The sequence below is a fragment of the Pristis pectinata genome, chromosome 26 (genome assembly GCF_009764475.1).
Source record: "Pristis pectinata isolate sPriPec2 chromosome 26, sPriPec2.1.pri, whole genome shotgun sequence".
Lineage (NCBI taxonomy): Eukaryota > Metazoa > Chordata > Chondrichthyes > Rhinopristiformes > Pristidae > Pristis > Pristis pectinata.
Window position 1 is genome coordinate 13,397,768 of NC_067430.1, and position 25,663 is coordinate 13,423,430.

Consider the following 25,663-nt stretch of genomic DNA (forward strand, 5'->3'; position numbering starts at 1 on the left):
AGACCAGTGCTTGAGACAAGCCAAGCATGACCTTGGATTCTGTGCCTCAGCCAATAAAGGCAAGTAGCGCATTTGCCTTCTCTCTGCTCTGGGGACATGCACTATTAGATTTTCTGCACTTCTCATATCCTACCATTTATGATGTATTCCCTTCCCTTGTTTGCCCTCCTGAAATTACATGACTTAACACTTCTCCAGATTGCATTCCATTTCATGTTCACCTAACCAGCCCCCTGGCTCCTTTATGCAGCCTCCAACTTTATTCCTCATAATCAACTACATTGCCAACTTTGAAGTCATCCGCAAACTTCTTAATCAGGGCTCTTGCATTTGTCTCAACTGTTGCTAAATATATCAAAAGGCTCAGCTCTGTGCCCCGCCGAGCAACTCTGCACCCAATGTTCAATGTTTGATCACGCCTGAGTGAAGTCTTTCGAGTGTTTGCAATCAAGATATTCGTTCCAATGACTTCCATTGATTCGAATGGAAGGAAAGTATCAGGTGTGGCGCACTAAGGGCAGCCAATTCTGCCTGGCTCACACTGTGGCCCAGGGTGATAATTACCCCACGCATTCCACTCCTTACGGCAACCAACCTGGCTGGCGCCCAGGAACAGCGTCTGACTGCTGTTGGCCCGATTTTGTTTCCAGTGTATCCATGGGGCGGGACCCCGGAGGGATTGAACGCCGGTGGGCGTGGCGCTGGCGAGGGGAGAGGGCGGGGCTTCCTCCGACAGGCGGTGCCTGAAGGGGGCGGGGCTTAAGCAGTGGACGGAGCTGGTTGGCGGGGGTGGGGAAGGGGGCGGAGCTGGTTGGCCGGGGTGGGGAAGGGGGCGAGTCGGAGCTATAGGAATGGGTGGGGCTTCCACCGGCAGGAGCTGTCGGAAGGGGGCGGGGCTTAAGCAGCGGGCGGAGCTGGTTGGCCAGGGTGGGGAAGGGGGCGGAGCTGGTTGGCGGGGGTGGGGAATGGGGCGGGGCTTAAGCAGCGGGCGGAGCTGGTTGGCCGGGGTGGGGAAGGGGGCGGAGCTGGTTGGCGGGGGTGGGGAATGGGGCGGGGCTTAAGCAGCGGGCGGAGCTGGTTGGCCGGGGTGGGGAAGGGGGCGGGACGGGAGCGGGGCGGAGCCGCAGTCCGGCTCGGGCGGGCAGTGTGCGCGGAGCTGCCGTGATCGCCGGGATGGCCACGGACGAGCTGGCCTCGAAGCTGCAGCGGCGCCTGGACATCGAGGACGGGCCGGGGGAGGCGGAGCCCGGGCCGGAGCAGGTGACGGCGGCGGCAGCGGCGGAGGAGAAGCCGCCCACCGCGGCGGCGGACAATGAGCTGTCGGCCAAGCTGGCCCGCCGCGGGGAGCTGAACGAGGGGTCGGCGGAGCCGCAGCAGCGCAGCCTCCGGGTCTTCAACCCGTACACCGAGTTCAAGGAGTTCTCCCGCAAGCAGATCCGAGACATGGAGGGCATGTTCCGGCGGTGAGTGAGCGGGGAGCGAGGGCGACCGGGCGCTGGGGTGGGGCATCTCCCGGGTTGGGAGCGAGGGTCCCGGGGGTTCCCCGCTCCGGGTCCCTCTGTGTAGGGGAATCCCGTCCCTAATTACAGCCATTGATCTGAAGATCCCCCCCCCCCCATTCCCTACATATCGCTATGTCTGGGGGTTTTCCCCGCCTAATTCCATGTGGATCTCGGTTTACTGAAGTTCATTGTGTTTACCTGTAAATACTGATTACCCAGCGCCCATCCCTGATAAATACTGGCTCAGTGCAAGCGAGCTCCGACCCCAATAACATGCACACGTTCTGTGGCGCCCACACTTGGGACTTTAACACCCCTGAATTTCAACACAATAATTCCTGCCATAAACTTTGCCTGCCCCGGCTCCTGCAGCGTTAACTTGCGAATGGTGCCCTCGCTACTAAAGATTAGGACTTTATTTGTGTTAGTAAATCATTAATCATACAAATCTGCCTTGGTCAAAAACCTCTCCGATCCCTTCAAAGGATCGACCCATCAAGTGTTGGGGGGTCCATGTTTGAAAACTTGCGCCGCTGTTGGGTCTGAGTACTCAACAGGTCCTCCGACTTTAATTCTTGAAGGGGGAAAAAAAAGTCATTTTGACAGCTGCCTTCTGTTAAAGAACAGCAGATCGGCTCTTTATGACTGTGGGTTAGACAGTGTTGCTGACAGTAAAATTTCAGTAATAGATGTGTAAAAGTATTTTCCAGTCCTAGAAAATAAGGGAACAGTTCCAAATTATGGTACAATTTAGCCTAAACTGTAATTTGTGCTGACGCCATGAGAGATTTCCTTTTGCAACATCTACTTCTGTAGACGTCTCCACTTTCTCTCCGTTTGGACCATGAACAGCACTTCACATCGTGATTCACGATTGTTCCCCTGCAAACTTGGGTCGTGTCTGGATCAGGTATTTTAAACTCCAGGGTGATATAGCACTAGTTATAAGGAGCGGGTACAACCGCTGCAATGAAAAAAAAGTTTAAAACCAGCCTTGGTTTAGTGGTAGTGCTCTTGCCTGTAAACTAGAAGGTTGTGGTTTGAGGTTGAGGAAGTAGTGGAGGCTGACAATTCAGTACAGTACCGGGCGAGTACCACATTGACAGATGAGGAATTAAACCAAATTCCCCATCAGCTTATTCACGTGGATGATCAAGATGCACCTTTTTTTTGGGGGGTGGGGCTGGAATGGGGAAGTGTTTGCCTTGTAGTCTAGTCGCTAGTTAATGCTGAGGTAAGTGCAGTAATGTAGTGGTGGATAGTCTGATATGCGTCAGATCTAAACTACAGAGTATTGTCAGGGTGTGCAGTTTATGAGACTAGATTAAGCAGGGGGAGAAGCAGTCTTTCAAGTGTTTGAAGTGCTGATTGTGATGTGTTAAAGCTGCAGCTTTAAAAGCTCCAAGCTGCCCTGTGGTTGTGAGAAACTAATTATTGAGCAGCGTGAGTTAAACAAATCAGGCTGTGAAATGGCCGTCTGTAAAAGTCCTCCCTGTCCTCCACTATTCATCAGGGAGGTTAATTCTCAGAATATGCATTTTGTAAAACTGGGTGGGGGGGGGGGGGTTGAGGTTTTGATGTACCTGGTTTTGCACAGAATGCAGTGACGACTTTAGACATGTCGGAGTGCATGCATCAGCCTGTCTTCTTGGAGCTCCATCTGATGCAGCTTCAAACACTTGCACAATGTACTAGGATGGTGGAGGGAAGGGCCCAGACTGCAGTAAGGGAGAGTCGGTGCGTTCCACAATCTACGTTTGTGTTGAGGTTCAGGTTTCATGGAAAATTAAATCCATACAACCATTTCCAACCAAATTTAAAAGGTAAAAAAGATATTGTGGAGCAAATGGTGGTGGTCTGAGAGAGAAGATGTGGAGTCCAGAACTAACACAGACCAAGGAAGGACAGGTGCAGGGTAAAGAGACAATGGTATGCGGTGAGAAGAGCTTGGCTGAAGGCAGTGTGGTGGGGCTGCCGGCACTGGACAGGGATGTTGTTCAGGAGGGAGTACTTTGGAGGGAAGCCATAGGGAAGGTTGTGCATTGGGTGTGCCCACGATGTTTGAAGCTCCACTTTAACTGTAACGTGCTGCATCCACCTTTCTGTTGATCCTGAGATTGGCTTGAATTATTCTCCACAAGCAAACAGAAATCCAGGTCACTGCTGATGACGATTCAACTTCATTTTGTGTGGGTCTTGGGTAAAGCATTGTAAAGGTCACTCCAGTGATATTAAACCAAACAGTAATGCTGGAATAAAAACAGAAAACCCTAGAAATACTCAGCAGGTCTGACTATCTGTGGAGAGAGAAACAGAGTTAACATTTCGGGTAGTTGTAGAGGTTTGACCAACTCGTAGAGTCATACAGCACAGAAACAGGCCTTTCTGCCCATCCTGTCCATGCCAACTATCAAGTACCCATCCCCTTTACCAGCACTTAGTCCGAGCCCCCTTTGCCTTGACCGTTCAAGTGCTCGTCTGGGTACTACTTAAATGTTATGAGAGTCTCTGCCTCCTGCACCCTATCGCACAGGGCCTTTCAAACTCCAACCACCCTCTGGGTGAAAATATTCTTCCTTCTGTCCCCTCTGGACTTCTTACCCCTGATCTACAACCAGAGGACATAGGTTTAAGGTACCTACCTCATGGTGAAAAGTTTACCACTGTGTACACTGAGTATGTCCCTCATAATTTTGTACGCCTCCATCAGGTCCCCCTCAGCCTCCTCTGCTTTAAGGAAAACAAACCCAGCCTAACCAGTCCTTCCTCATAACCGAGACACTTAATTCCAGACAACATCCTGGTGAACCTTGCTTTGCACGCTCTCCAAAGCAATCGTATCCTTTCTGTACTGTGGTCATCAAAACTGCACACAGCATTCCAGGTTTGGTCTCACCACTTTAACTCTTACAGTTACGTTCTTCAGGGGTAAACATTTCTGTAAGCTTTGCAGTTAACCTTTGGCTTGGCAGGAACACGTTCACTTGGGCACCCATGGATCCCACACCACAGTGCGATTCTGCACAGTCAGAAGTATTTGAATTCAGTTTTCTAAATAGAGAGAAACAAACAATATGCTGCTTGAACTCGGGGTCAAACAGCATCTGTGGGGGGGGGGGGGGGGGGAGGAATTGTCGATGTTTCAATCCGAAATGTTCACAACTTCTCTGCCACCCCCCCCCCACCCCCCCCACAAAACAGGTGCTTCTTGATCGGCTGAGTTCCTCCAGCAGATTCTTTGTTGCTCCAGATTCCAGCATCTGCGGTCTCTTGTGTCTTCTAAATAGGGATTTGCTTCTTAAAAATGGATCATTGGCCCAGCAAATGCCTCTCTTTAGCTCCACATGACCCACATCTCTCCCGTTCTCATCTCATTCTGTCAATGTCTCCCTCCATTTGTTTCTCCCTCATGTATTTATCTTATTTCTCCTGATGTGTTCTTGTTCTTTGCAATAACTACTCCACGTGATCATGAGTTCCACATTCCCTGGGTGCAGAAGTTCCGTCTGAATTTCCTGTTATTTTTTTAGTGGCTGTTTTAAACCAACCCCTTGGTCTGGTCACACCCACAAGTAAAGTCATCTCTACGTCTATTCCAACAGATTCATAGTTTTAAAGTTCTCTATTTGGTCTCCTTGGGATCTTCTGCTTTATACAGTAAAGATTATTTTTGCTGAGTATGTAATGATTTCAAAGACAGCGATGGCTGGCGGAGTGAGCAGAGTTCAGTACCCAGTTAAGGCTCAGGTTAAGACTATACCTCAACCTGTGTGTTTGAGCAGCTCTCAGCATTTCTGCCCGGGGAGTCGCACAGTAGGGAATGTTTAACATTTCCCACACTGTAATATGGAGATCAGCTCAAAGTGCATGCTGATTTGCAGCTGCTGCACACTGAAACCATTCAGCAGCCTGTGTAAAATCCCTGGAAATCTTAAATTCTAACCTCCCACTGCCTGGTATTAACCCAGCCCAACTTAGAAGGAAGTGGACTGGGTCAGGCAAGTGTTTACTACCTGATTAAATCGCCCCCTCTCCTGGGTGACACGGAACAAATAAGTGAACCAAGTCTCGAGACTGGTACTGCATGTCTCACTATTGACAGTTTCCTGTAGACAGTGTGCAGTGTACTTGTTCATTCACTTGTAGTTTGTCTTTTTGAGGGTTTACAGGCAATCAACTTTCTTTGAACAGTACACTCTTCTAAAAATTCTCGTTCTCTGCCAGTTTCTTTGTGACAGGTGTGGGGGTTCCCTGGGTAATTCTGCAGCTCCCTGCCCACCTTAGTGCCAAAGAATGAAATATTCAACTGCAGAAGGCATCATTGTGTCTGACACTGCCGTCTTCTGGTCTCTGCATGTACACACTGGGTAGATGAGGGGAGCAAGGTGCAGTGGTAATACCATCACCTCCCTCAGTTCTTCCAAGTCCAGAGGCTTGTTGTAGAAAACAGAAGTAAGACTTGGTGTCTGCAGCTCAGTAATGTGCTCTGTTGTGGAAGTCTGCAGTCTCCCTAGTCTGACTGATTTTGGACATAGGCAGTCTGTGATAATGACATGAAACATAAGGATTGCAGGAATTGCCCCACAGAGCTAGAAGTGCAGAAGCCAGGATGGTGTGTATTGGCAGACTTTTACAGGATAATGATTCCATTCCATACCAGGGAGCACACCCATCTACAGAGCCACTGGGACCTAAATCATGTTTCGTTGTGTTTCATAGCTGGTGCCAGTCTGTGTTCATGGCATATTGGCATATGATTCACAAACCTTAATTCCTTTCCTTGAATTGAAGGTGAAATCCTCTGAATCTCTATTCACTGTCCCTGAAGAGTGTCTCTGTGATGTGAATGGAGCCCATGTCGTAACTGGTCAAATATTTGCAAAGATGCTGTCGGGTATTGTCATACTTTTCAAGTCACCTTTGATCTTCCTGGGAGTGTAGACCTGCAGCAATAGAATTGATATAGCACAGGACTGGGCCATTTAGTGCAGTGTCTCCAGTGTTTATCCTCCATTTAAACTATATCTCACTATATTAACTGTCTCTACAGGGGTGCTTTCCATTCCTTTCTCAGTAGAGCTGCTTCCTTGGAGCTCCAGAGACATGGGTTTAATCCTGACCTCCAGTACTGTCTCTCTGGAGTTCGCACGTTCTCCCTGTGACCACATGGCTTCCCTGGAGTGCTCTGGTTTCCTCCCACAACCCAATGCCATGCAGTTTGGTAGGTTACATGGCCACTATATATTGCCCTTATTGTGTAAGTGATTGGTAGAATCTGGGGGCAGTCAGTGGGAATGTGGGAGGAATAAAATGGGATTAGTGTAAATATGTGCTTAATGGTTGATACAGACTCAGTGGACCAGTGGGTCTGTGGTTTAACTCTATGGTCTCAAGCACACCAGCGGTTCCTCATACTAGCCACTGTCTGGGTGGAGATGTTCCTTCTGAATTCCCCATTGGATTTATTAGGGATGGTGCGTCATTCAATTTAGACTCTCATACAAGTGAGAACATCACCATACACAAAAAGTGCTGGAGGAACTCAGCAGGTCAGGCAGCATCCATGGAGGGAAATAAACACTCGACATTCCAGGCTGAGACCCTTCATCAGGACTGGAAAGGAAGAGGACAGAAGCCAGAATAAGATGATGAGGGGAAGGCAGCACCACTATATCTACCCAACAAAGCACGGTTATAGCTTTAAAGACACCTTTTCCAGTAAATCTCTTCTGCAGCTTTTCCAAAGCTTCTGTATCTTTCTTTATGTGGGGATCAGAATTCTGCACCATACTGGTATATACACTATGTAGCTTTTATCATACAATTTCCACAAACAGCCATGCCTCAAACTTGTCAACACTCTCAAAAGAATGAATGGATGCTTGAGTGAGGTGCCAAGGTGAATCACATCCTGACAAACTGTCTCCTTTGGTAGAGAACCCAAAAAAGATGCTTTAAAAGTAATCTCTGGTAATATTTGTTAGATGGTTTCATTGAATGATGTTGATGTATCTCCTGATCAGTTTTACCTGGTAAAACTTGTTAATGGGAATATTTCTGTTGTCTTTTCTCTTGGACAAAGATGAACGAGTTAAATGTCTGTGAGTGAGAGGGAGCGAGCATGTGGTTCCGAGTGGGAGGAGTTGCACTTTTAGTTCTGTTGGTGAGGGGTGAATGTTTCGGGGTGGGGGGGGGAGAAGAACGACAGCCGGAAGTTAATCCATGTGGGAATCTGTAACAGAAATGTTAAGATCTTGCAGCCGAGAGTTTCAGGAATTTGCCAGAGGGAAGTTAAAGAACAGCAGCTCATACCTGTATCTGGATTATTTCCATTTCTGTTTACGAGTGGGAATAGGAATGCATCGATTAACTGTTGTTCAGGAGTGACCCTCTCAACTGAGCTGGGACCAGTGTCTCGGTGGCAGCTTAACGAGCAGTGTGTGGAGACTTATTTGGCAGGAAGGAGCCGAGAGGAGAAGGTGCACAGTACTGGGTGGGGGAAATTTGCAGACTGATTACAAAAAGGTGCAAAATACTGTGATAGGGACAATAGCAAAAGGAAAAAAGAGCAAAAATTCCTGGAATGTAACTATTGTTCTTGAGTGGAGTTTTTCCAGTCTGATGAAAGAGGATATAGAGCTGGATCTTGTTTTGGGGAGTGACGTGGGACATTTGGGAGTAGGGGAGCATTTGCAGAATGGAGATCATATGTCATCAGATTTAGGGTAGGTGTAAGAAATGGCCAAGTACATTCTTGGGTCAAAATACAACTGGGGGAGGGGAATTTTGGGGAATTGGCCCAAAAAGATTGGAATAACAATATGAGTAGTGAACAGTTATTGAATAATGAGAGTCCTTTAAGAGGAGGCGAGCTGGATACAGAGTTGACACTTTCAGACGACAGACAGGAAGAAAATTCAAAACCAGAACTCCCTTAATGACTAAAGATTTTAGAGTTTAAAATGAGATTGAAAAACAAGATGTGACAAATATAAGAGCGGAACAAGGTTGAATATTGGAAGTACAAGATGCTTAGGAAAGGGGAATGAGAAGACAGAGTAGATTAGTGGTCAACATAAAAAGGGAACTGGAAAACCTTTAGTAAGCATTACAATTGTAAAATGAAAGTCAAAGGATGGGTGTGGCTGATTGGGGTGCAAAAGGCAATCGTCATCACTGAGGCAGAGAGTATGGCTGAACTACTAAACCATAAAAGAAAGTGAATGCAATAAATGCATTGGTAATGGAGCAGGCAGTCATGGTTTTGAAGAGAGTAGCTCCTCTTCCATTATTTTATTTTTAAAGTTTGGAAAAGTAGAAAAGTCTACAGGTCCTAATGGAAACTCGAGGGAAGGTATGGTTTTGATATTGTAGCTGTGTTCTTCCAATATAAGATATTAGGATATTTATTTATTAGTCACATGTCCATCGAAACACACAGTGAAATGCATCTTTTTGCATTACTGAGAATGTGCTGGGGGCAGCCTGCAAGTGTCACCACTCTTCCGGTGCCAACATAGCATGCCCAGAGCCACTGACCTGTACGTCTTTGGAACGTGGGAGGAAACCGGAGTACCCGGAGGAAACCCATGCAGACACGGGGAGAATGTACAAACTCCTTACAGACAGTGGCGGGAATTGAACCCCGCTCGCTGGCACTGTAATAGCGTCACACTAACCGCTACACTACTGTGCGCCTCCAGTCCTCCATTGTTAGCAATATGATGCTGGAGCATTGCACATGCTGTAGCTTTGTTTACAAGGAAGGTGGACGTCTCCAGAACTGCAGCCCAATGTTGGTGCTGGGGAAACTGAGACAGTAATCTAGACTGAATTCATTGGAATTTGTAAAAATCTGGGTTAATGAATGAAAGGTAACTGGGCTTGTTAAAGCTTAATCATGTTTGACATTCTTGAAATCTTTGAAATAATAGAGATGAGGACTATGCCGCTCATATAGTGTATGCTGACCTCTAATAGGTATTGGACAGAACACCATGTAATGGAATTGTTTCAGTAATTAAAGTCCTTGGGAATAAAAATATGGGTATGAAATTGATTAATGGACAGGAAGTGGAGATTATGTTGCAAAAACGAGTATTTGTTTTTGGACTGAATTTGCTGACGAATCTGTTGGTAACAACCTTAAAATACTTATTGTCGTTTTCTATACCAATGACGCATGAACTGAACAATTGTGGACCAACTTGTTTAAAATTTTATTCACATACATTAAGTTTGAAAGGCTGAGAGCAGAAATGAGTGTGTGGGCTGCTTTGCTGCATCTAGGCATGGATATAACCCAGTCATTAAAATGAACGTCATAAACCAAACAGCATTTCCCTTTAGACAGTGAGTGAGGCCCTCGGAGGAGGACTTTGACCAAGTGTAGTTCACCTGCACCTACCACAATAATTCAAAGGGCTGCATTGGTTCCCAGCAAAGCATCCTGTTTCTGTGGCTGCGAGTGAGGGATCTATAGAAGGCACAGAAAAAGTTAATGGGAATATTTTGGGGGGGGGGGGGGTGGTGAAGGAAAGAGTCCTAACAGTGGATTCCATGTTGTGGCACTGTGACATGTTTCATCACCAGCAGAGCACTATAGCGAGTTGCTGGATTATGGAACGTCTATCAATTGTTTTGAGCAATTGCCTCACCTTCTGGAAATCGGCTATGATGCTTCTACACCATATTTTTGTTTCTCCTCCTCCCGGAAAGCAGCAACTCCTGTAGGAAGAGCACAGCAGGCTCGGCCCAAATGGTGAGAGCCAGCCAGCTCATCCACCACAGGGGCACTGCAGTAAAATCTCGTTGTTCCCTCTTGATCCCTGACTTTACCTTTCATTCTCGCTCTCAGCTCTCCAGTCTTTCTTTCACAATTTCACTCTCCGTGACTGTTTCTCCCCCACTGGGGGCCTGGGGTGGAAGTTTGCCCTTTTGCCCCCTCCCCCTAACACAGCCGTGCTGAAGTCGGTGAAGGTTTCTCTGCCTCCTCCATCGACTCATAATCTCAACGTGATCATTCAGGCTGTCAACCGGTAAAACGCTAACGAACTGTAACAGGAATGCCTCGTAGTCAGAATATCTTCGCAGCCTTGGGGTGGAGCAGGTATCAGTCAGGCTCTCTTCTGCATTTAATAATTTGACCTCTGCAGTGTGTCTGATGCAGAGACCTGTCCCTGGTTAATATGGAATCATACAGCAGAGAAAATGGTTCTCCCGGCCCACCTCGTCCATGCCGATCATGATGCCTATCACATTTGCCCCCAGTAGGCCTGTATCCCTTTACACCTTCCCGATCCAAGTATCTGTCCAAATACCTGTTAAATGTTGTAATCGCTCTACCACCTCCTCTGGCAGCTCGTTCCAGATAACTGTCACCCTCTGTGTTGGGGGGAACAACTTACCCCTCAGATTGCCTTTAAATTTTTCCCTTCTCATTCTTAACCTTATGCACTCTAGTTCTAGATGCCCCTGGGAAAAAGACTCAGGTTATCTATCCTACCTATGCTCCTCATAATTTTATAAATCTCCAGGGTGTCACCCCTTAACCTCCTCCATTTCGGTGAGAATAAACCCAGCCTATTCAATCTCTCCTTATAACTATAGCTCTCCATTCCAGGCAAAATCCTGGTGATTCTCTTCTGCACTCTCTCTATTGTTACCATCTCCTTCCTATAGTGTGGAAGCCAGAACCATACATGATATTCCAAGCGTGGTGTTCACAGCTAAGGCTGTTTTACTGCATTAGCTTATCTATTATCTGGAGGGATAGAAGTACTCATTGCCTCATTTGAGTAGGTAACAGGCTGATTATCCCTGCACCTTGTACGTGACTATACAGAGGTGAGCACCTCTCTCTCCCTACCCTGGTGGGTGAGGGTGGTACTGATCTATCTGCCACGTTAGTGTTTATCAGTCATGTTGCTGTTGGGATGGGGTCACAATCAGCAAGGTATGGTAGTGGTCGCCTGCTGTTGGTTACTGTCAGTGAATCCCTTGCTGAAATGTGCATACACATGCCAAGGAACGGTAACGGGTCATTTTTGGACGTGGAATGGCTGACCAGAAAGAGTGGGGAAGCAGAACCCAGAAACGCTAGATCCACAGCTGCAGCGGATAGCCACTAGGCTGAGGTATTGTCTGGAGGCTGTGGGTCTGTGCCATCAGCGAGGATCAGTGCTGTCAAACAAAATAGGGAGGAAACTGGCAGATGAAGGCAGCTGCTGTGACAAGCTCAACATCAAGTGCCAAACTGAGCCCAGAGCCACTTGGGCAGGTTAACTGTTCTTCCTGGCAATCACCGATCTCATCCTCTCCCAGCTAACATTCTATACCTTTGTGCAGAGATTCTGACGTGATATTTTCCTTAAAGCAACAGCATCATCGTGCACTGTTTGGAATTTCTGGCATGTGAGATTTCTCTTCTCTTTCTGCCGTACGTGTCTCAGCAGGACATATAAATGTTTTGCAATGATTTCATCTCCCTTCAGCCTGGTTACTGGCAGGAGGCATTGGTGAATTAATGATGTTGTTTAGATTTTCACAGTATCTCAAGTGGCAGTGCACTTGGCCATAGTGTCCTGGGAGGTGGAGAGGGAGGTCATTGGTTGGCAAGTGTAAGAAATGTGGAAGGCTTGTTTTTAGCAATGAGATTTTGGGGACGGCTGAAGCCTTTTCATTCACAAATCCACCTCGTAACTAAGACTGCATATTTCCACTGCTAACACAGTACGGCTCTGTCCCCACCACTGCCCCCAACCACAGGAAACATCAGTGTGAGAAGGAAAGCACGTGATGTACACAATTTTTAAAGAGAGCGATGCAGTGAGATTCAGTCAGCAATCTAATCCAACTACCAACGGTCCAAAGTTCGAGAGGATGCAGGTGTCTTGATCTAACAAACAAAATGCCAGAGAAACTCCGTAGGTCAGGCAGCATCTGTGGAGGGAAATGGACAGTTGATGCTTCAGGTTGAGACCTGAGTTCCTCCTCATTGTTGCTCCAGATTCCAGAATCCTGCTGAGTGTTTCTAACACTTTCTGTTTCTACTATCAGGTCTGCACCTCCACCTTTCTTCACCCCTCCCACTCTTTCTCTCTCCCCCCACCCCCCCCCACCCCACTCTCTCCCAGTGCTGTGCTGTGGTGATGGTCTTCACTGATTCAGCAACTGCCCCAGCTCCCTCCTTCCCTCCCCTGTTATTAGCTGTTCATCCAAAGCCTCTGTGCTCATAATCGTAATTCCAGCTATCCAGGCCTTGCTGTTGGTGTGTGGAGAGAGGGGCACTGCTCAGTAACCTTGCCTACAACCTCCTTTTGTCTCCAGGGATCTTGATCTTGCACTTTCCCTGGCATTAGCTCTGGGCCCTCATCCCCCAGCCAATAGTATTGCCATGAATTTGACTGGCATCTCAGAGTTGGGAGCTTTTTGTTAGTGAAGGGCAACAGTGACAGTCTGGGATGGGAGTGCCCTCTGCTGCTGAGTTAGGGGCTCTCAATCTGGACCAGTGCGTTCAAGTTTCCTTCCACATTCCAAAGACATACGGGTAGGTTAATATGGGCTTAAAATGGGTGGCGTGGACTCATTGGGCTGGAAGGGCCTGCTACCACACTGTAAATAAAAAAAGGTCTGAAAAGGAATCATGAGCCAGTTCAAACCAGTTCAGAGCATCCTCAGCCATTGTGGTCCTGAATCCAAGAATTGTTCCTTTGGCCTGGAGTCCGTAACTTTCAACCCTGATCTACCATGTTAGACTCAACACAGGCAGTCCCCTACCCTCTGGGCAACAGGCTGGCTTTCCTCAATTGGAGCATTGTGGAGCAGAAGATTTGAGTGAATGTACCTCCTGGTCTGGAAGACTGAGCCCCTTGTCCACTCTAGGTGGGGAGGTGGGTGGGGGGGGGGGGGGGGGGGGGGGAGTTGTGATCCATTCCTATCAGGACCTGGGTTATTGTTCCCAGGAATGGTAGGCATGGCAGCTATTGCTATGGAGAGACTGGCCACAGGGCCAGGCTTTTCATGCAGCGCCAGGAAAGAGTTAAAATTCTGTTGAATTTTGACGTTAGAAAAGCTGGAGGAAATTGATGCAACAAGAAAAGAGAAACGTTGCTGGGTTCACACTTCAAGGTTCCTCTTCTGCTGCTGAACGGATGCACGTTACTTAGCAATATCACTGGTTAGTTTTTGTGATGGCTGGGATTAGTTGGTTGACTGGTCACTGGGATTTGCATGGTTGGCCTGGTTCTTTGTTAACCAAACTTGTGCTTCTCCCCAGATTTCTCCTTCAGTGGGGGTGGTCGTATGAATGGCGCTGTTCTATCGGTATCCTCGACATAACTAGAGAGAGCCAGCAGGCTATCGCACTTAAGGGGCATCGTACTGGGAGTTTTCTTCCTTTCTCTCTCTCTTCCTGCCCAGCATTGAATGAGGGGTGGGTTCCACTGCAGCTGCCTGTTTTCCAGGATCAACCATGTTGTTTCTGTGCTGGGAAACTGAGAGGTGGTTTGTCCCAGTTCTGCTTCCTCCCACAGTGGAACGTCATTTACATTCTAGGTACACCCGTGAAGATTAGCTGTGAGGTGAGAAGGCAAATGAATACTGGTGAGATCATGGCCCCACTGGAACCCACAGCCTGGGGAGATTGGGAGGTAAAGGGAAGCTGTCTGGTCAGTGCTGGAAGGCTGCGATGTGCCCAGGCAGTAGATGAGGTGCTGTCGCTCGACCTCGTGTTGGGCCTTGTTGTGCCAATGCAGGAGGCCACAGACAGACAAGTCAACGAAGGAGTCGGATGGAGGATTATGGTCTCAGACATCACCTGCGGACTTGACGCAGGTGCTCCACCAAGTGGTCAGCCAATCTGTGCTTGGTTTCTCCGATGTGGAAGAGACCACATTGTGAGCACTGATTGGAGGAAGGGCAAGGGAGTCGCTGCGTCACCTGCCAGGACTGTATCGACCTCTGGATGACAAGTGGTGAAAGGACGGATATTGAATCCATTCTGATGAAGGACTTCTGACCTGAAACCTTAATCCTGTTTCTCTTTCCACAGGTGCTGTCTGACCTGCTGAGTGTTTCTACTATCAGGTCTGCACCTCCGCCTTTCTTCACCACTCCCACTCTTTCTCTCTCCCCCCCCCCCCCCCCCCCCACTCTCTCCCAGTGCTGTGCTGTGGTGATGGTCTTCACTGATTCAGCAACCGCCCCAGCTCCCTCCTTCCCTCCCCTGTTATTAGCTGTTCATCCAAAGCCTCTGTGCTCGTAATCATAATTCCAGCTATCCAGGCCTTGCTGTTGGTGTGTGGAGAGAGGGGCACTGCTCAGTAACCGTGCCCACAACCTGCCTGGTCATCCTGGGGACCATCAGCACCCATTTCTGCCCCTGCCCCATCCTGAGACGACATCTGAGTCCATGATGGAACATTACAACATTGTGGTGGGGAGGAGATGGGTGACTTCTACGTCTAAGTCTCTCTCTAACTGACCTTCCTTACTCACTCTACTCCCCACCTTTCTTGCTCTAGATCTCCTCATGCTTCTCCCCCCCAGCCCCTCCCTTTGTCTGTCCCTAAACTTTGCTAATCTCTTGCTTGCCCCTCCTTTTCTCTTGTTCTCTCTTCCCCCGACTTCATCTGTCTCTGACCGATCTTCCTTTCCCTGCTGAGAGAGAGTGAAGTTCTGATCTTTCTCAAAGTACATCAGCCTCTCCCACCCTGCCATCCCAAGGGGGGAGTCTGGGCCGCCTTCCCATTCTGCTCCTTCACTTTATGTAAAACTCCAAAGGACGAGAAATGACTCTGAATTTCAGCTCCCCCCCCACTGGAGTTTGACAAACCTGCTCATTGTGAACACAGTTTGTTCAGACCCACACTTTGTACAAACTGCAGTACAGTGCACACGTGTCTTGAAGGGCTGTATTTTGTGGAATTTGTTGTTTGGTTTGGGGTTGTGCAGAGATTAGCTGTGGTGTGCCTGTGTGTGCACTGGAATGTGCTGTGAGTGGAATGGTCCTGAGACGTGCACGTGGGAATCTGATGGAAGGGGTATGGTCTCACGCGGTAGGGTGTGTGTACACACGTTTGTGCTATGCAATGGATCACTGGGGGAAGGCTCCTGTGCAATGCCACCCCCTAACTTGGCAAGCAGTATGCAAGAGGGTATAGCCTCTAGGTATTGTTTTGTACTATATAATACTAACAATTATTGGTTATAAGTCATGATGCCTGGAATTATTTGTACGGGCAGTAACTATAAACACATTTTTCCATGAAATCTTCTACAAAGTTAAGTACCTTGTGTCTTTTCCAAAAAAAAATTAAATGTGTGTGTGTTCAGGATTTATGGAGGGAGTGTGGGTGAATGGGTCAGGCTGGAATATTCTAACAGAGCTGGCAGTGACTTGATGGGCTGAATAGCCTTTTTTCTTTGCTGCAACCTTTAAGTTACTTTGTGTGTTTTTGTGGAGGATGGTGTAAGCATGTCAGTGCTTGTATGTGCATTGACATTTCCCTGCTGAAGATTTTCAGCAGCTGAATAACGTAAACCAAAGGGCCACAGGCTTAAGCCCTTATCTGTCCTCAACCAGCTGGGCTGGAAGAAGCCACACGAGTGCCTGGCTGGTGGCCTCCACGGCCCCATCCAGGGCTCTGACTGGAAAATGTAACTGCATCTGTAGCCCCACAAGAGGAATGGGTTGAGTGTGATCCCTCCCTCTGGAGTAGCACTTGCTGTCAGGAATCAGGTAGTTGAGGAAGTCTCAGCCAGTGGTTGTAGCTAAACCCCAGGAAGGAATCTATACTGGTGGCTGAAGTGGGAGATAAACCTGGTTGTCACACTCGCCTCCCATCTCTCAAGATAAGATATCTTTATTAGTCACATGTACATCGAAACAACACAACGAAATGCATCTTTTGCGTAGTGTGTTCTGGGGGCAGCCCGCAAGTGTCTCCACGCTTCCGACGCCAACATAGCATGCCCACAACTTCCTAACCTGTACGTCTTTGGAATGTGGGAGGAAACCGGAGCACCCGGAGGAAACCCACGCAGACATGGGGAGAACGTACAAACTCCTTACAGACAGCAGCCGGAATTGAATCTGGGTCACTGGCACTGTAATAGCGTTACGCTAACCGCTACACTACTGTGCCTGCTGCACAACCCTGACAGTTAAAGATTTTTCATTTATATAGCACCTGTCACCAACATGGAACAACCCAAAACATCTTAGAGACAGTGAAGTAATTTTGTAACATGGCTACTCTTGAAACGAATTGAGCAGCCAGTTTTTGCACAGCAGCATCATACATGAGTATAGACAGAGTCAATGTGCACAGTCTTTTCCCCAGGATTGGGGAATCGAGAACTAAGGGACAAAGGTTTAAGGTGAGGGGGAGATATTTAATAGGAACCTGAGGGGAAACTTTTTCCATCCAGAGGGTGGTCAGTAGATGAATGAGCTGCCAGGGAAGTGGTTGAGGTAAGTACATAGACATTTAAAAGGTACTTGGACAGATACATGGATAGGAAAGGGTTAGAGGGATATGGGCTAAATACTAGGAAATGGGATGAGCTCAGATGGGAATCTTGGTTGGCACGGACCAGTTGGGCTGAAGGGACCATTTCTGTGCTGTATGACTCTAAGCAATGTCAGCCTACTCTTTAATGGAAAAACGATGGAAGGTGTGGTTGACAGTACCATCAGTCAGTGCTTGGTCTCCAATAACCTGCTCACTGATAAACAGTTTGGATTTCACTGGGATCACTTGGCTCCAGACCTTATCACAGCTTTGCTCTGAAAAGTTGAATTCTGGTGGTAACTCCCCTGATAGGAAGGCAGCATTTGACTGAGTGTGGCATCAAGGAGTCCTGGTAACACTGAAGTCAGTGGCATCAGGGGAATACACACCAATTGCTGTAGGTGTACTGTGCACAAAGGAAGATGTTGTTGGAGTTCAGTCATCCCAGCCCCAGGACATCACTGCAAGAGTTTGTCAGCACAGTGTCCCGTCCATCTTCAGCTGCTTCGTCAATAACCTTCCTTCCATCTGTGGGGATTTTCACTGATGCACAATGTTCAGTTTCAATTCCAACAGTCCATGCCTAGGCAATAGTCAGGCATGGGCTGATAAATGGCAAGCAATGTTTGTGCTACAGAAGTGCCAGACAAATAGCTATCAACAAGAGAGAATATACCTACCTACCTTTGACATTCAATGGAATTACCATCCCCAGGCTCCCCACCATCATCATCCTGGGGCTTCACCAGATATGCACTGGACCAGCAACATAAAAGCTATGTTACAAGAATAGGTCAGACCCTTGGCAACTAGTGATGAGTGACTTATCCCCTGACACCCTAAAGCCTTTTCACCATCTACCAGATGCAAGAGGAGCTGGATGGAATATCTTCCACTTGCCTGGGTGAGTGCTGCAGCAACACTCGACAAACTCATTGCCATCCAGGGCAAAGCAGCCTGTCTGATTGGCACTGCATCCATTCTATTCATTCATTCCCCCCATTAACACAGAGTGAACAGTACGAACTGCTGTTACTCACCCCAGGCCACCCCTAAAGCACCTCCCAAACCGGTGACTTCTACTGCCAAGAAGGATGGGGACAGACAATGCAATCGGAGCACCACCATCTAGATGTTGTCCTCCAGGTAACACACTGTGCTGGTTTGGAGATATTGCCAGTCCTTTGTTGTCATTGGGTCTAAATCCGATTGCATTGTCTGTCCCCATCCTTCTTGGCAGTAGAAGTCACAGGTTTGGGAGGTGCTTTAGGGGTGGCCTGGGTGAGTAACAGCAGTTTGTACTGTTCACTCTGTGTTAATGGGGGGAATGAATGAATAGAATGGATGCAGTGCCAATCAGACAGGCTACTTTCCCCTGGATGGCAATGAGTTTGTCGAATGTTGTCCAGCAGCACTGCAGGAAATACCTTCATAAGCACTGCAGCAGTTCCAGAAAATAGCTCATCACCACCTTCTCAAGGGCAATTAAGAATGGGCAATAAATGCTGGCTTTGCTACTGAAGCCCAGACATTAGAAAACAAATATTGACAGCTCAGGCAGCATCCATGCAAAGAACAGAGTTATCATTTCAGATCATATTTATTCATTGAGCATTTTCTGCTTAATTTCAGATTTCCAAGTGCCACAGTCTTTCACATTGTAATGTGACAGTAACCTTTTTGTTTTCTGCGTTGCCAGTTGGGAATGTATATTGGGCAGGGCACTGGGGCGTGGCTTCTGTATTCCAGGAATGGCTATCAAATCCAGGAAATTTACTCCGGCCTCTGCTGATACTTCAAGGCCAACCCCATCCTCGCTCTGTTCACCCCTCCCTCTGCCCCTTCCTCCCCAGTCCTGTGCTGACCCCACATCTCCGCCCTGACCACCTGCTGACTGTTTGTGACCTGGTTTGTCTGTAACCTCCACAGGTACGATGCTGGGAAGGACGGTTTCATCGACCTGATGGAGTTGAAACTGATGATGGAGAAGCTTGAGGCTCCTCAGACACATCTTGGGTTGAAGAACATGATCAAGGAGGTTGATGAGGACTTTGACGGAAAGCTCAGCTTCCGGGAGGTAATGTGTTGTGGGAGCTGCAGAGTTCAGACAGTTCGACCTGCACAGCCGAGTGTGCAAGAGGCAAATAAAATCAAATGTAAATTACTGAATGTGTTGGCACCCTCAGGCAAGTGGTAGTGTTAGTGTGCACTGACCGATGGGTCCACTTCAGCCAGACCCTGGGTTAGAAGTTTTGTAGTATCCAAGTGTTGGTTACTGGAATAGTTGGTGTCACTTGGATGGTTATTGCTTTAATTGGTGTGTGGTATCCTTGTCCAGGTTCCTAGATTGGTTGGTGTTCAGTTTACCGGCCCCAGTTACTGAGTAGGTTGGTTGTGAGATGTTCTCGGCTCCAGCTACTTGATTAGTTGGTCAATAGTGTCCCAGCTTTGGTTGCTGAATTCATTGCTGTAAGGTGTACCTACCCTCAAGTACTTCACTAATTGGTCTCCATATTCCAGTCCCGGCTGTTGGTTTAGTTGGTGTGCTGTTGAACAACACCACATTTTAACAGCGATGTTGAGCCTGAGACAGAGGGATTCCAACAGATGGCTGCTGTTTGCAAGACTGGATCAGAAAGGATGGGGTTTTTGGGATGGTGCCATGATTGTGGATGTATCTTGTGCATTTTATTTCTCTCATAGAGGATCACCAGCTCTGAGAATTTTCCCTCATTCCTTCATTTAATGTGGACATTGCCACCAAGACTGACCATTGTTTGTCCTGGTGCATTCTGGGGAGGTGGGTGGGGAGTGATGAAGATGCTTCCGTTTAATGGTCAGGTCAAAGTCCTGTAACTCTCTAACTGTTAATCACTGGAGCAGCCAGTTCAATAAGCTCTTCATGAATTTGGACTGTGGCTTAAATTGAAAGCTTTCAAATATTGGTTTGATGCATGTTAACACTGTTATTACAAAGAAACTCTTCATCCCTCCCTCCTTGTTTGTGTGCACGAGCAATCAAGCAGTTGGCAAAGAGCCCTCGCTGGGTTTGCTGAGCTCACCTGGGACTTGATTGGGGCTCCCGAGTGACTTCTGTGTCTGCTGATTCAGCAGATAAGGGAAAATAGATTCGCATTCTCAGCCTGTGTAATGAATGCAACTGCCTTTTGAATAAGGCAAGAAGTGGCTGAGGAGGTACTATATGAATTCAACATCAACTGGAGAGGGTTGGGGGAAAGAACTCTCAGAAGTAGCAGAGAAATTCTGGAGCCTGAGGAAGGGTTGTGGATTCTATGCTGCTCTCACCCTCTGCTGGTCACTTTGAATGCTGCATCCCATTTGAGCTGAAGCAATGTGGTTATCAGCATTTTTAAAAATTATCCATTAATTTGAATTAAACACTAATAAATGAAAACAGAAACTGAACAACTTTGATGTTGAACCACTTTGAATTGAGGGCAAGCTACTCATCTGGTAAACTGGGGATTGGTTCAAGAAGATGTTCTCATCAGAATCCTAGCTGGAGACAGTAGATTGTAACATGATGTTGAGGGAGTAGCATCTATAGGATTGAAGAAAGCTGATGTGTTGGCCAGTTAGCTGCTGACTTCCCCTGTCTATGTCACTCAGATCTCTAATACACACTAAACTGGGGTTCCTCCTTGTGGACCATATTATTGTCACTTTGCTTTGTGTCCATTCATATCTAATAGCAGATCTCATCCCTTACACCATTTCCCCTCTCTTGCCCTTCAGTTCTTGCTAATTTTCCGTAAGGCGGCTGCAGGAGAGTTGGCTGAAGACAGTGGTTTGCATGCTCTTGCCCAGTTGTCTGAAATCGATGTCGCAACAGAGGGTGTGAAAGGGGCCAGAACCTTCTTTGAAGCCAAAGTAAGTGTCACTTGCAACTTGATTTTCTGTATTGATTATTGACTCGTGTTCTGCCTGCGCTGGTTTCACTCAGTTTGTTTCTGGGCTTGCATTAAATCACACAGTGACTACAGTGTAGGACTAGGTCATTGTTCTCTCCAGGTTGTGCTGATGCTTATGGCGCCACACAATAATCCTTCCTTGTATTTCTCCTACTTTAAAAATGTCATTGCTTTTCACCTCAATCACTGGACATGGTTAGAATGTGGAACGCGTTACCACTCTAGGTAAGGAGGCTTCCCCTGCATTCCTTTTTGGATTTATTAGTGATAATTTTCCATTATGATCTGTAAAGTCCATGAAGAATTTGAATCATCAAGCTTCTCTGTTATGGAACAGCTGATTGACACTGACTCAATCTTGGAGAAAAGACCTCCTGAGCCAAAGAGGGAAAATGGAATTTTCCCTCTTTGAGAGGCTGTAGTGAGGGACAGTCACTGTAGATCACTGATCTACATCATCAGCATAATCAAAGACCCCACCCACCCAGGTCATTCTCTCTTCTCTCCTCTTCCATCAGGTAGAAGGTACAGGAGCCTGAGGGCACGTACCACCAGACTTAAGGACAGCTTCTATCCCACTGTGATAAGACTATTGAACGGTTCCCTTATACAATGAGATGGACTATGACCTTCCTTGTGCCTTATTGCACTGCACTTTCTCTGTAGCTGTGACACTTTGTACTGTTATTGTTTTTTTTAACCTGTACTACATCAATGCACTCTGTACTAACTTGATGTAACTGCACTGTGTAATGAATTGACCTGTAAGATCGGTTTGTAAGACAAGTTTTTCACTGTACCTCAGTACAAGTGACAATAATAAACCAATACCAATCCTGAACGAGATTGGTAGTCATTAACATTGATACCAGGGCTTTGAGTTTACTGTTTTGATAATAACATGTGTTATCTCTGCAGCTTCAGGCAATCAATGATGCAAACAGATTTGAGCAGGAGATCAAGGAGGAGCAGGAGGAAAAGAAGAAACAGGCAGAGGAGAAGAAACAGAAGAGAGCAGCCTTCAAGGAGCTGCAGTCAGCATTCAAGTAAAGTCAGCCTTCTGCCTAAACTGCTTGGCCCCTGGGTGCAGGAGGTCTGAGGATCTGGCTTATCATCTTGGCCCAGGTGAAGGACTGCCTTTCATTTTAAAGAATAGGTTGGGTAAGGGGAGGGGTGAGGATGGGATACACCTGAGATAATGCTGCCCACACTGTCCAGTTTGGATAGGTGGAACTGCCTCTTTCACTTCCAGGCATGTCCTCAGCCTGTGATTTCAACACCAGACTTTGCCTCTTGTGACAATAGAAGCCTTTGGGAATGAGCAGGGTAGGTGAGGGAGGAGATGGTTGATGTTGTTCATGCATTTTGTTTCTTTTATATATATATTATATTTCATTATTTGAGATCTTGTCCCATTGCTTTTATTCCTGGTCCATGGCTCTGAAAGCAAAGTTCCTATGATGGGGCTACGGCAGGGTATGGGGGAATGGAACACCTGTGGATGAAGCTTCTGGTGCACAGTTGGCATTTTAAGAGGGACCTTGGCCTTATTGGGGTGTGGCAGTTTGTCCAACAGAGACCCTTTTCCTTCGATAGCTGGACAAAGCAGTCAGACTGAGTCCAGTTCACACCGTAAGCTGAAGTGCCATCTAAAGTGGTAGGGAGGGAAGTTCCCACTGTCTCTTTTCTGACAACGTGGACATTGTAAAGGAAAAAGCTCAATTGGAATTGTTGCCTCCTCCCAGAATGGAATTTCCTCAATTAGCACATGGTTGTTTGTTACTTTAAAGTCGTGGCCATGAGTTTAAGGCTGTGTTTAATTGAGCACCTCATGCAAAACAAATAGGTGGGTAGGAAAAGAAGGCAAGTATAAACAATTGGTAGCATTCAGCTTTTTGAAGAGTCTTTTTTAAATGATGACTTTTTTTTAAAACATCCATTCAAAGATGTACTATTGGAACAGCACAAGGGTTTCTTCCTCCTCAGTCAACTGGGGCAGCCTTTTTTCTGTTGTGCTTTAAGATGGCATTCCCTTTATCCCCGATTTTCATTCTGTCCAATAGGTTGAATATCCTGCTATTTTTGCGCCAAGCTCCCCTGTGAATATTTCTTGTGCTTGCTCCTAACGTGAATGTCTTAATTGCATCTGTGTTCTACTATCTTCTGTGCACACTTGATGCAATACATTCCTGCCCTAATAATCTCAGAGCAAGTAGCTGTCGTACTTTAAATTGTCCATACCAACATTTTCTGACATCTAATAGTCAGAAATTGGTAGCATATTTACACATTAAATGATCTTGTTTACTGTAGAGTTAGATAACATTGATTGAACATATCATTCTTCGGTTCCAGCAAGTTTGTGAAGGCCAATTCACTTGTGCTGACCTGCACAAGATGCTTTATAGCCACCTCGGCTGGACTGCCCAAGTGACATAGCCATACTCTACTTCCTTCAGACTCCCAACTGTGGGAGAGGTGCCATAAGCAGTTAATCAACCCATGTGTCTGACTGTATTTACAATTATTCCAGAGTTACAGCCCTGCAGATATCTTTCCCTTGAGGAGGAGAAGGTGGGCAAACCTTAATGCAAGGATTAGTTGTGTGCATCTTCCCATGTATATTGTACAGATGTTCTCAGCTGCTGGGCAGGGGCTTGCATTTCATTGGGGGGGAAGCAGTGGGTGAAGATTTCTACACTATGGTTCTGAGTTATAACTGACCCCCTAAAATAGATTTGTATTGCAATACACTGTTAGTCAGGGCAGCTTGTCGTCTGTATCAAGTCTTCCTTCAAGTTCTGAGCAACATTGGAACCATTTCAGTTCTTCCACTACCCTCATCCATGCAGCATGCAAAATCTGATCTGTTTTGAGAACTGAGCGAACACAGTGTTAAAGTGTCATCAAGCTTTCAGGCTTCTTTTCCTGATGACCTCCCTGTGCTCTAGCAGCTGGACCAAGAAGAAGGAACAGTGCTCAGTATTGGGTTCCCAACTACCTGCCTTCAACTTGTGAGCAGCAGCTCCCATCAAGTTGTTTATTGAATTAGAAAGAGGCCCATTGGCTGTACACACAGTCCCTTGAGAGGGTGCAATCCAGTTGTTGTTGTGAATCACAAAGGTGTTCCAATCAATTTGTTGCAAAACTCCTGCAAGTGTTAAAAAAACAATAGAAGTGCCTTTTATGAAGAAATGTATGCTTATGTATGAAGAAATGGGCCAGGAAAGTTTGCAAAAAAAAACATCGCAAAGAGGGTAAATAGTCTCAAATTAAACTCTGAACTGACCAACTGACCAAGAAATATTCAAGTAGTGATCGAGACTGCTGCCAGAAAAACATTTACTGTTCAATATTCCCAGTTACCTCCAGCCTGGAATTCAGAATACTGAGCACCCAATGAATGGAATATCCTTGAAACAACTCATTGCAAACCTCTGTTTGCTCAGGGCACATTTTTGAAATACTTTGTTTGTGAACCAGCTCAGGGAAGCTGTCACCCACGTACCAGGGAAGCATATGAAACAAAATGGATACAGATGCTGGCAATCTGAAGCAAAACTTCTGGACCTTTGTAGTAGGTTCAAGAGCTTCTGCAATAAGTAATAACATTTGGGTATAACCCTTTGTCAGAACAAGGTTTACACTCAAAATATTAAACAATGGTGCTCCCTGGCCATCTGGTTTGTTCCCTAGTCTACAACTGGCTGATGTCACTTGCACTGTTGGTGGTGATACTGTCTTGGTTACAGTACCACTGGCCAGGAGAAGAATATCAAGGTTCTTGCTCCTGAACATTAGCCAATAATCCTTGCTGCACATGAGTTCAACTATGATTCTTCCATTGTTTAGCTGAGTAGTGGAAGAGGGGTGTATTGTGACCCCTGGGTGTTAGGGCTGTTGGTTCAACAGCATGAACTAATGGTTATAACGCCCATCTCTGTGGGGGCTTAAACAATTGGGACTGGTTTACAACCCACAGTGTTTTATTTAAACAGCTCTCACATTCCATTGCATGGCTAATCTTGGGCTGAATGCATCTTTTCCCTGTCTGTTGATTGTGTTGTTAAAACTGTTGTGTCAAACACTGTTGTGCCAAATACTTGTTCCTGTGATGTCTGTTCTAGTTTTGAAGGCACTGAATTAGCTATGCATCCACTGTTGAGGATGTCAGCTTTAGGCTGGAGTCATAGGTGAGGGATTTGTTTAGCTTGGACTTTACATAATGCTGAGGCCATTATTTGGTACATTGTGTATACTGAAAAATAACCTATTTTCTATAACTGATGTTGCTGTCTGAAGCTTCAATTGAGGAAATAAGTTGTGCGAAAGAAATTATTTTTGATTTTCTTACAAAAAATAAATCTAATTATACGTATGTTCTAATAAATGCATCTTAAATTTTGATGTCTCTTTCCATTCTTTGTTTGGACCTGTTAAAGGTACAGAGTGTAAAGGGAACAATGAGGTGATGTCACTTTCCACTGATGGTAAAGGGTTGCATGTTGAAAACAATGGTGTATATTCAGGCTGACTAACTGGAACCAAACTAGCCACTGCTTGGAACGTGCTCATTGACCAGTTCGCCACTTGTCTTTCACCCCAACACTGACAACTTTGATGTTGTCGCAGGTTTATGGTACAAAGCCATCTAGTTTGCATTGGGCATTGCCATGCAACTATTAATCTTTCTAACTCTGTGCTAATTCAACAC

At 46.5% G+C, this 25,663-nt stretch overlaps 1 protein-coding gene across 1 annotated transcript; it reads left to right on the plus strand.

Moving 5' to 3' along the window:
• The first annotated feature begins 1,107 nt into the window (after window positions 1–1,107).
• efhd2 (EF-hand domain family, member D2) lies at window positions 1,108–25,354 on the plus strand. Its single transcript, XM_052039512.1, has 4 exons — window positions 1,108–1,463; window positions 18,947–19,094; window positions 20,774–20,908; window positions 21,868–25,354. Exons 1-4 carry the CDS (start codon window positions 1,174–1,176, stop codon window positions 21,997–21,999), a joined length of 705 nt encoding a protein of 234 aa, XP_051895472.1. The 5' UTR covers window positions 1,108–1,173; the 3' UTR covers window positions 22,000–25,354.
• The last annotated feature ends 309 nt before the right edge of the window (window positions 25,355–25,663 follow it).

Bases quoted from the DNA above. Each gene is read 5' to 3' on its own strand.
- efhd2 (XM_052039512.1), top strand. From the start codon at position 1,174: ATGGCCACGGACGAGCTGGCCTCGAAGCTGCAGCGGCGCCTGGACATC. The intron at 1,464-18,946 runs GTGAGTGAGCGG...TAACCTCCACAG, and splicing joins ATGGAGGGCATGTTCCGGCG to GTACGATGCTGGGAAGGACG. The intron at 19,095-20,773 runs GTAATGTGTTGT...CTTGCCCTTCAG, and splicing joins GAAAGCTCAGCTTCCGGGAG to TTCTTGCTAATTTTCCGTAA.